General features: G+C 35.3%; 1 protein-coding gene across 1 annotated transcript; it reads left to right on the top strand.

The window, feature by feature from the left end:
* The first annotated feature begins 129 nt into the window (after window positions 1–129).
* On the top strand, window positions 130–8,805 carry LOC144453864 (vacuolar ATPase assembly protein VMA22-like). The gene is made up of 5 exons (XM_078145234.1): window positions 130–313; window positions 1,513–1,619; window positions 3,888–4,018; window positions 4,938–5,105; window positions 5,597–8,805. The coding sequence occupies exons 1-5, from the start codon at window positions 209–211 to the stop codon at window positions 5,746–5,748; spliced, it is 663 nt and encodes a 220-aa protein (XP_078001360.1). The 5' UTR covers window positions 130–208; the 3' UTR covers window positions 5,749–8,805.
* Window positions 8,806–11,760: the final 2,955 nt, after the last annotated feature.

An 11,760-nucleotide genomic window follows, 5' to 3' on the forward strand; every position in this document is an offset into this window, starting at 1 on the left:
GGATTGGTCATTTATAGGTCATTAATTTTGAAAAATGTCTGAGTTAGCGAAACATAATTTATTTTTTAACCCGGACATTTTTCATTTGGACTGTGGTGGCGCTACAACTTAAGATCTGCGGAAGCAAATTGTAAGAACTCGAATATCGGGCTGTATGACCCTTTATGTTTAATACATCGTTTGAAAGTGTATCTCGACACAGTTTGAAATGGAGGACGTGTGCAGACGATTGGATGAAATAGTTCTTCATTACTTTGATACTCTGAAGAAATTGATGGAAGAAAGAGAACGACTCCAAATACTTTTGTCAGAGGTAAACGGTGGTACTCTTATACACGATCACTTTACCATTACTAGTCATGTTCGTCATTGCCATTACTACTACGTTTTTATCTAGCCCAATTAGATCAACAAAGTCGGCAAAGAAGCCATCTAACAGCCTGTAATAGTCCATTTCACATAACAATTCACGTTTTCTCACGTCAAACATTTGTAGTATTCATGAATGAAATGAATGTTGTTTACATGTAGAGACTGATGTACTAGATGATGCACGTGACAAAGACTCACAGCATTATGTACCACAGGGAGCCCAGGAACCGGGTTACAAGCAAACAAACAAATAAATAAAAAAAAATAATAAACAACTCTGCATGGAGAAATGGAATATCATTTTTAACTCTTGCATAACTATCAGTATCTATACACAATCAATCAATCAATCAATCAATCTTTATTGCATGACAACATGCCATAGCAAGCATCGTAAAGCATACAAAAATAACATACAAAAATAAAGTGACAATCCTTTTACCAACTATGATATACATGTATATATGTACCAAGGGTATATACGAACCTGTATACTATTTTGAAATAATATAAACTATGTTTCTATATACTCAAATGAGTCATGTGTAACTGCATGTTGTTTGTATAGATAGTATATATAGAAACTTGGTATAGTATTTCAAAAATATACAGCCCCCGTATATACATATACACATGTTTGTAGATAGTTTTCCATGAGTTTAAAATGATAATCCATTTACCCATGCATATTTGTTTGTTTGTAACTTGGTTCCAGTGCTCCCTGTGCATGTACATGTACTTGCACCCATGACTTGTGTGTGTATATATAAAAAGCATAAAACTCTTAAGCTGCAACTTGCAACTTCCTAATTCCTATAATGCTCTGCTACAATATACAAATATTGCAGTGGAACACCTCTATATAATTGGATTTGTGTTATATTTGAAAAAAAGGTATGATAATGAGATGTTTTGATGCAAAATTTAGTAATTGTCACACTATGTATGGCATACATTCATAATACAAGTAGACTGTATACAAGTTTTTGACTTGTTTTGTTGTTCAATCCATTGGAGGAAGGATCATTTTCATTTGTATGACTATGAATCCAAAGTATATAATTCTCTAAGCTGATAAAAAAGTTAACACTGCTGTGCATAGACATATAAATGAGTAACCCTCTTTGTTTTCACCATCAGGGCTACTACAAGTTATCCAAAGCCAGGTATTCTATGGGGAACAAAGCTGTCAGTTCATTACAGTACGATACCCACAATATGAAAGCAATGGCTACAATTACAGTCAGGTACAGTGATTCAGACAGTGATATTAAATTGATAGAACCCCAGGACATGCCGACATGTTACTGTTAGTGATGTGATGCTTTGATTTGATTTGACATTTTACACTCTAATGTTACATAGATATTACACCTATTAATCAGTATGTGAATGCTTGTTTCTTTGGTGTGATAATCTCCCAGAGGTTAAGATGGTAGGTGAACTGTGAGATAAGCTCATACCTGAGGTGAGCAATGTTTTCACTTTTAGGGGGTTTGGACTTTCAGCTAGAACCTGGCCATGGCCAAGTCCAAGTGAAGGATTAAAACAAGTGTGGACAGTTTGGTCTGGGCCAGGCTCAGACAAGATTTTTTCTATAGCGAAACATGGTTTAGGGTCAGACCAAAGCTAACAGTGTGAACGTTTTTTGTCTGGGTCTGGGACCAGATGACACCCTAAATGGTGACACTCGGTATTACATGTGACCTTTTTACATGGGTTTTCGGTGCAGTCATGGTCATTCCAGAAGCAAGAGGGAGCTATTATCGAAAGACCATGGAAGTGGGTTATACAAAAAACAATTTACCAACATAACAAACCAACCAAAGAACAGCTGATAGTATCAGTTTTGTAACTCAAATTGAATCAATGATATGTGTTATGTGAATATATATATTGTGAACATCTCATCAGTAACACATGACTTGATACACAACAAAAACAAAGAAAACACAATATAGAAAATGTCCCATTTTATAGATCCAATCGACAAGAAGAGAATATCATATTAAAATGTGCCCATTCTATGATTAGATGTCCGACTTGCCTTTGAATCAGCAAGCAGTGTTATTAATTGTCTGTTTTTGGCTAACCTAGTGGTAATGTGGACACAGACTAAAAAGTTAATCCAAGAATAGTTTGTTTACGAGGACCAGGTCATGGCCTAGATTATGCTAAATGTGAAATGTAGTATTAGATAAAGGAAATTGAATAGAAGAAAGGACATAGTGTCTTTATTAAGTCTCTTTATTAAGAGATTCTGTCAATACACATGACAAAGAAAGTGAATATTCAGTTGCAAAAATACTAGTCAGGGAAAGAAAAGTAACAGAAAAATCAGTGTTATTAAACCACAACAAAAAATCAAATCAAAGCATCCCACTATGCTGGCTATGCTGTGTGATAGAACAGTACAGTACAGTTATCAATAAACTATTAAAACACCTTCCATGAGTATTCTATAGTCTGTATAATAAAGTTTACCTCAATTATCAATTTATGAACAGATTCATTGATTTGGCAAGTGAATTGACTTATTGATTGCCAGAGCAATGACAATTTGATGAAAGTTAGTAACTTGGTATATGATTCAGTTGATTAATATGATTTGTTTATCTGGATTAATTATATTTATCTATTTATGATATATATATATATATAGTGAAATATCTATATTGCTTAATTCATTATTGATTGAAGAAGATTATTTTAATGATTTTTTGATCTAATGATTTGATTGATTTATTGATTGCTCAATTGAATTGAATGAGTAAATGTATAAGTGAAAGCATATGATTAAGTAGACCACGATTTTGTTTTCAATAACACTGCATATCCATCCAACATATCAACCCACCCATCCATTGATCCATCCAACATATCAACCCACCCACCCACCCACCCATCCTTTTATCCCCCCACCATATATCCATCCATTAATCCTTCCCTCCCGCCATCCATACACCACCCTTCCATCTATCTACCCACTCATCCACCCACCCACCCTTCCAACCATCATCCATCCATCCAACCATCCATCCATTCATCCACCCACCCACCACCCATCCATCCACCCACCCATACACCCACCCTTCCATCTATCCATCCATCCATCCATCCATCCATCCATCCATCCACTCATCCATCCATCCACTCATCCATCCAACCATCCATCCATCCATCCATCCATTCATCCACTCATCCACTCATCCATCCATCCATCCACCCACCCACCCACCCTTCCATCCATCCATCCATCCATCCATCCATCCAATCATCAAAACATCCACCAATCCATCCATCCATCCATCCATCCATCCACCCACCCACCCTTCCATCCATCCACTCATCCATCCATCCATCCATCCACCCTTCCATCCATCCATCCATCCATCCATCCATCCATCCATCCATCCAATCATCCAAACATCCATCCATCCAGCCATCCATTCACTGTTGTCTCATTGTATCACATTTTGTTTATTCAAATATTTGTTCTCACTCACTAAAAGCAGTAAACCATCCCAGGGCAGTGGATGTATTTTTGAAATTGAGAGGAAGAAAGCATCCAAAGTGAAGAAATCACAGTCTTCCAAACGTACAGAGAGTGTTTATCCTGTTATTGATTTACACGAAAGTACAGAAGGTAAATAGTTCTATAACGTTTTAAGTAGTAGTGACAGGCAATCAATCAATACTATCATGTTAAGTCATATTCAGACAGTTTACTGTGATGTATTTCATTCCTTATAAAAATCTTACATTAAAGTGACATAAGCTGAGTTTACAAATCTTTCACTTCAGTAGAAATACTTACTTAAAACCTCAATTAAACCTTTCTAGTATAATGTTATTGTCAATATATACTTTCTGTAACATTATAATTTGGCATTGTTAGATGTGTTGAGTACATACTAAGGTCTTTCTTAATATTTTTTATGCATTAAAAAGTGATGTCATATCGGATTGTACATCTTAATACCTTTAATTTTGGCAAATTTTGGAATTCAGTCAATTGCAAATGATAGCTAATCCTTTTTTCCCAACTTGTAAGCTTTTTGTGTACAAACAAATACTCCCTGGTAGAAAGAGGATTAAGTATTAAAATGGAATATTGTGAGTAGATTTTGAGTTTGTAGTAAAAAAATTACACCCCGAAATTGTATAAACTCACTTGAGGCAATACAATATGCATACATTGTAATTTTATTTCTAATGGTGTATGATGAGAAATCATGGAAAATCTACCAGCCAAACCAAACCATGGTTTGTTCAGACTAAAGTTACACACTGGAAAAGTTGACTGTTAACAATGAAACATACTAAACTGGTAACATTTGTAGAACGGATACTTCTTCCCCCCTCCCCCCCCCCCCCCACCCCCACATATCCATGCATTACTCATCAGCATAATACAGATGTGCAAACAGTTCTTATTGGTTTGAAATAAGAAGGTTTATGTACCATTCTTGTTGTATATCACTTTACCAAAATAAACAGAGAAAGAAAAAAAATGATTAGTGAATGTCAAATTTCAAATAAAGTTGTTTGTATTTAAATTTCAGTGAGGAGGAGAAAGGGAGATGGTACTGGTGGTGGAATGCCAGTAATTCAGATGCAAGACTTAGATTTGAATGATGCAAATGATGAAAATACAGCACCAGATCCACTCCGATGGTTCGGAGTATTAGTACCACCAACTCTAAGACAAGGACAATCTAGTTTTATCCAAGGTCAGTTTTACACTTCTTGCTCTCAGTCATTGTTCTATTGCTGTTCTGGTGTACTCAGTAACATTTATAAATTATAAATGTGCATATGTGTATGGAGTGGGAGAAAACTTTTATTTGTGAAGTCCTGTCAGTAACCGTGTATAGGGATACAAAACATTACTTCATGATTTTGTTATAGGCGATATCACTGGGAACCTCGAACATCCTAGCACGAGGATGTGCACACCCTAATGCTAGCGTGTGGCCACATCCTAGTGCTAGGAAGAGGAGCACAGCCATAGCGTGTAAATGATTAAATGAAATCATCTGGTTGATTTGGTTGTATGTTTGAATTACTTTTGGAAGTGTTCTTTTGTCAGCATTCATGACCCTTCCTTATTGGAATCCCAGATATAACTGATACATGGAGTGTTAGTAGTGGAGTTGACTCTTAGCGTCTGTGGTTTACTACAATTATTTGACTATCTACTTCATATTTGTTTTCTTTCCAGCTGTTGAAGTGGCATGCTCTTTAACAAACCTACAGAGTGAGCTTGAAAGGAATAGAATTGAATACCAAAGTTTATTGAAAGAGAAAAAAGAACTGATGATGAAAGAATCTACCAAGAGTGAGATTTCTAGTAGTGACCATAAGGACCAGTGATGCACTGGTATCTTCCGTTGTAATTGCAGTGACAATGAGGACCAATGATATAAAGATGATATTTGTGGTGCACTGGTACCCTCCTTTGTAATTGTGGTAACCATGACAACCAGTGATATAAAGATGATATTTGTGGTGCACTGGTATCTTCCTTTGTAATTGTGGTAACCATGACAACCAGTGATCTAAAGATGATATTTGTGGTGCACTGGTATCTTCCTTTGTAATTGTGGTAACCATGACAACCAGTGATCTAAAGATGATATTTGTGGTGCACTGGTATCTTCCTTTGTAATTGCAGTTATTCAAAAACAGAATTACTGATGTTACAGATTGTCTTTCTTTCCTTGCTGTTGTTGGCTGTGAAATCAAAACTCCTCAGATGATATTGGAACTGGAGTGAGTCATAAGTTACTGTAGTGTTTTATCTAATTCTCTATTTACTTTATTTTCAAACAAGTGGCAGGTGTAGTAGTTTTCTGTTGTATATTCCATTTGCTATCTTGGTGAACCTGGTGCACACAAATCATAAACACTGCTGAGAATGTTATAAAGTAGTCTTTCCTTTTCAGAAAAACAACTAATTTTCAAGCGGTACAAGCTGAGTTTATAAACCTTTATTGTTTGGTTCCGGTTACCCGACCCCACCTAGCATTTCACTGCCAACCCTAAATTTTTTTTTTACATATTCGCGAAAAAAATAATAAAATCACAAAAATTGTGAAATCTCACGAGAAATAGTGGATGCAGAAACTGACATCAACTTAAAAATACAAAATAAAACTGTTCTCCCAATCTGTAATGGCTGTATATCTGATAGGAAGACTTAAACAACACAGAGACCATTTTGAAAAGAATGGAAAACCTAAGCTAGACACTCACAGAGAAAAAAAATATATAATAAAATAAAATAAAAAAAATCTACCTACCCCACCCTTTCTAAAATTGATTGTAATCAGAACCACACAATTTTTTTATTAGGCCTCAGTATAAAACTCGAATAAACTATTACAGTGTAATATCAATGTCAATGCATGCCTTCTATGATATTACAATTGACTTTAATGACATTCTTAGAACAGTTCATTTCCTAGTATGGATTCCTAACATTTTTTTCATACTTATCAAAAATTATATCATTGGATCGTTTATATGCTATCTCTCAATACCAGGTTTGAGTTAAGTAAATTACAAGTGATGGTTTAGTATGCTTCAGTAAGTAGAATACTATGAGTGACTTTTAAATACGCATTATAAATCTTGCCCTAAAAATGTATAAACTCAGCTTGTGGCCCTTTAATTTTATTTGTACGTTTTGCTGTCATTTGTTCTGTCTGCAACGGGCAGAGAAATAATGAAAGTGCTATCATCAATGCAATAACATTGAATCTCAGGTTGTCAAACTGATTTAGAAAAGGCAACTCATTCACTTACAAGAGAAGTTTTGAAATCAAAAATAGAATTGACTTTTTGAACTTAAATGGTCCTCAGAGTGTTTTCAAATATTTGAAAGTGGTTATGTCTCTGTTTGTTAATATGTATACCAAGGAAGCATGTGGGGAGTGCAATGTAATGTTACAATGTATGACTGGGTTTTGAAGCAACAAATGTAAACTTATTTTCTGGAGGCAAAGGTTTATTTTGTTTTCGGAGCAAAATAATATACTGTATAAGTGAAGAAAAATATGAACATGTAGTTTTGGATTGAAAAGAATTGAGAATGTGGAAATATTCTTGGTATTATGAGTACTCAACAACAATAAGTGCCTAAAGCATATAACAGAACCTCCTTGACACACGAGTGCTAGTGTGGTGTACTCAGGGTATTTGTATGAAAGCTTGCAGTGTTCTCAAGCATGGGTGCAAATACCCCTGAATACCCACACTGGAACTCGGGTGGCATGGCTTGTTATTATAACATATGTTTATATCTGAAACAGAAAATTTCCATAAAAAATCACACTTTTTTGTGTGTAGTGAACGGCTGTGTCCTCATTTGCATATCATTTGCATGCAGGTATGCAATAATGTTTTTGGTATTGCACTGCAGTGAAAATACTACAAATATGCACGTGCACCAGTACAAGTACTCACTGGTACATATGTGATAATATTTAGTAGTATGAATTAGAGTTTAAAACAATCAAGGTTACTGTTACATTTATGTTACATCATAATAGTAGGCAAAGAGGTAAAATTTGTATGAATGAATATATAAAGTAGATTTAAAATTGTTGACAACGTATTTAGATTAGGAAAGAAAGATGAGTTTTGTGACCCCTATTTCATTTTTTTCTCCCAGTTTAGTTTGTCTATTGAATTAAATCTCAACTGAACAAGTCACTAGGGGTTACCAGTACTATGAACAATAACAAATCAAGAATTTCCATATTTCGATAACCATTTGTTAAGAGTCAAAATTTACATAACATGTACATAAATATTTTGTGACAAAGCAGAAATTAATACATATTTTGTTGAAAATTTAGATATGGATAGATAAAGGCATACTATTTAGACATGTGAAATTGTACCATGGTGCTAACATGTTTGTTTTTGAATGTACAGTATTATTATTCACAATCTAAGTCAATCATAATCACCCGCTGATAGAGATTCATACAGGCAACATCTCCACAAAACAATAGTTTTTGTGGAGAAAATCTTTGGAAGTCAAGAGATGCAATAAAAATGAAGCTGTTGTGGTATTTGGTTTTAGTGTAATGTAAAACCTAGCTTATATTGTAATTGCATGGCTGGAGTTAATTTGGCTCACAGAAAAATGAGTAATGAGTGTCCTAGAAAATAAACATTCCACTATTGTTTACTGAAATCCATAGTAACTGTGACTTTGGCCATAATTACTGGGGATTTCACTATTTTTAATGCCAGTAATTCCAATTCTATTTTTATCATTTGACATTTGGGATAACGTGTAAGAGGCAAGTGTCTGTTTGATTCCACTTTAATATACAATGTATATAAGATTAACTGGTTAAAAAAAAAAGACAATCTGGTTGTATTGAATTACCGACAAAAGTAAAACAGGTGATGTTTGCTGGGGGGGGGGGGGGGGGGGAGAAACTTAAACATTTGTGCATTATGATGTATACTTTTTGTGTGTTTGAGAAAACATTGACAGCTTTTATTGGGTAAGGAGTTTTAAACTGTGGTGTATGAAATCAGTATGTGTATTAAACAGGAGTATACCTTCAGCTGAGATGTACTATTCCAGACATTAAAAAATGTATCAACATTTTCAAATCAAGGGATGTGTAGAGTAGTCTAGATGCTATCTGTGACATCAAATCTCAAGAGCTCTTCAAAGAAGAGATGATTTTGGAGATGCAATGCCACATATCTAGACTAGGTATAAATGACTGTCATCCCAAACTTGTTCTTTGTCAAATTTTAAGTTTCAAAGAATGATGATTAAGTAAAATAATAAATTTATGATCAATGAATAACAAATGTCTCAATTGTGAAGTTTGTTTTAATTTGTTATATTTTTGATACTTTAAACAAAGTTGTTCCATTCATCTGACCATCATCACCTAATTTTGTTATGGTCTTTCATATGTAATGAAATGACCCAAAGTCTGGTAATTTTATCTAAAACTAGCCAAACGACCCATAAACGAGGCAAAACGAGCCAGGAATTAATGTTTTCGTACATACACACTGTACTGCTACAGTACAGACAGTGTGTTCATATACTATAACACAATTATGGACAATGGCAAACCCTACAGCCAGGCTTTGAAAACTTAGCAGATTGGTGGGAGATGGTCAAAACTCAAATAAAAGCCCTGCTGATAAAATACACCCATGAGAAAGCAGAGGCACATAGAGTCGAACATAAATTTCAATACCTTCACTCAGAATTTAATAATTAAACAGATACACCACAATTCTAAATCAGGGGGATAGGTCAAAGGTCACTCGATAAATAACATCAAACAAAACATAAACGCAAAACATCTCAATGGCATAATGATTTGTGTGCGGGTAAAAAAAAATTAACATGGATGAAAAGTGCACTTGGTACTTTCTTAGCCGGCAACACCGAAGAGGAAAGAAAAAAAATCATCTCTATGATAGAAGACGAACACGGAACTATACACCACTAACAAGACTATCACAAAAACCCTCACCAACTACTATGCTAAGCTCAAAGCGAGCAAGATTTCCTTCTTTCTTTCTCAAATTTCTTCTTCTCTTACACAACAGCAAAGTTGATCATTAAATGGCCCTCTGACCAAAACAGCAATTTTTGATTCATTAAAACAAATGAGCAACAAGACCCCCCCCCCCCCAAGAATTCTACATTAAATGTTGGTATTTCATCAGCGACGACCTTACAGCAGTTCTTAATCATGTCTTAGAACAAGGACACCCCGAGCTACCAGCTTACTAGTGTCATAACACTGCTCGATAAACCAGTCAATACAACGACAAAGTACATTTGAACCCGAAAAAAACAAACGTCCCATTTCTCTTCCCAACACCGACTATAAACTGATTTCAAAATCCTTATGAAATGGAATAAATCTATTCTCTCGCCTTTTCAAACCTGTGGCGTTCCCGGCAGTCATCCATGAAAATATTTGTCATTACTTGACGTAGTTTACTTCGCAACCAAACGAAACCCGCCACTGGTAGTTAGTTATTTCACTCGATCAACAAAAAGCTTTTGATCACTTTGAATGGTCCTTTTTATTTAAGTCTTGAAAAAGATGAATTTCAGTGATGAATTCATCCAAAATGTACAAACTCTTTATACTGAGGTAACAAACTTTCTTTCCTCTCCCTTCTCCCTATCTTGAGGGGTACATCAAGGATGCCATTTATCCCTCTTCCTATATGTTTTATTTATAGAACCTTTGGCTGTGGCTATAAGACAATGCAATGATATTAAAGGTCTTCACCTACCTGGCTTCTTAACTCCATGCTATCTACTCCAATATGCTGATGACAATACAGCTACACTAACATGCATTGCATCAGTAACTCACTTTTTAAATCTTTCTCATTGCTTCGGTCTTGCCTCTGGTTCACAAGTCAATAAAGACAAGAGCAAGGGCCTATAGGTAGGCCAATGGAAAAACTGGCCTGACTCATCAGGTGGTATATATTTCCTTTTGTTGCCAAAGACTTAATACATGTACATATAAATATATACACGCTTCGAAATTGCCACTGCTTTCAGACATGTACAAATATATACACACTTCGAAATTGCCACTGCTTTCAGACATGTACAAATATATACACGCTTCGAAATTGCCACTGCTTTCAGACATGTACAAATATATACACGCTTCGAAATTGCCACTGCTTTCAGACATGTACAAATATATACACGCTTTGAAACTGCCACTGCTTTCAGCCTTTGACAATGTTTTGGTGAGTATAGATAAATTTGTGTCAATGTGTCAGTGCAGTGGTCTAGATTAAGAATGAATCATGTGGTGCCAGTTTATTATCAAAAGTTATACCACAGTAGTTGTTTTATGTGTCTATTTGTACATAGTCTAACCAATGACTTGTGGTCTCCATGTCAGAAGCTGGTCTCTCTACAAGTCAACATATGAACTTTGACCCAGGTAAGATCAAAATTGCAGCCAACATCACAAGATAGACAAGTTATCTAGAAAATTACTATCTTGTCCTACACAAGGGAAGAAAATACCATGTAGTGAGTATGATATGCCAAGGTATCGGGCAGAAAATGGACAATATTTCAGTCCTGAATTTGACAGTATATGGCATGGTGCATTGCCACAACAATGGACCATAGGTTAAGGTAGGCATCCAATCACCACTTTTAAACTTGAAAACAAAAACACAGGCAGGGGAGTTCAAACTATGGTCACAGCTAAAGAGTCATTGCACCCACCCATCAACCTACCAGCTAAATTAATGACTCCATACAGTGTCATTGGTTGTGTGTACAATCCCCCCACTCACACACACACATACTTTCATACATACATACATACATACATACAT

Source organism: Glandiceps talaboti, chromosome 1 (genome assembly GCF_964340395.1).
Source record: "Glandiceps talaboti chromosome 1, keGlaTala1.1, whole genome shotgun sequence".
NCBI lineage: Eukaryota > Metazoa > Hemichordata > Enteropneusta > Spengelidae > Glandiceps > Glandiceps talaboti.

Bases quoted from the DNA above. Each gene is read 5' to 3' on its own strand.
- LOC144453864 (XM_078145234.1), top strand. From the start codon at position 209: ATGGAGGACGTGTGCAGACGATTGGATGAAATAGTTCTTCATTACTTT. The intron at 1,620-3,887 runs GTACAGTGATTC...CACTAAAAGCAG, and splicing joins ATGGCTACAATTACAGTCAG to TAAACCATCCCAGGGCAGTG. The intron at 5,106-5,596 runs GTCAGTTTTACA...TTTTCTTTCCAG, and splicing joins ACAATCTAGTTTTATCCAAG to CTGTTGAAGTGGCATGCTCT.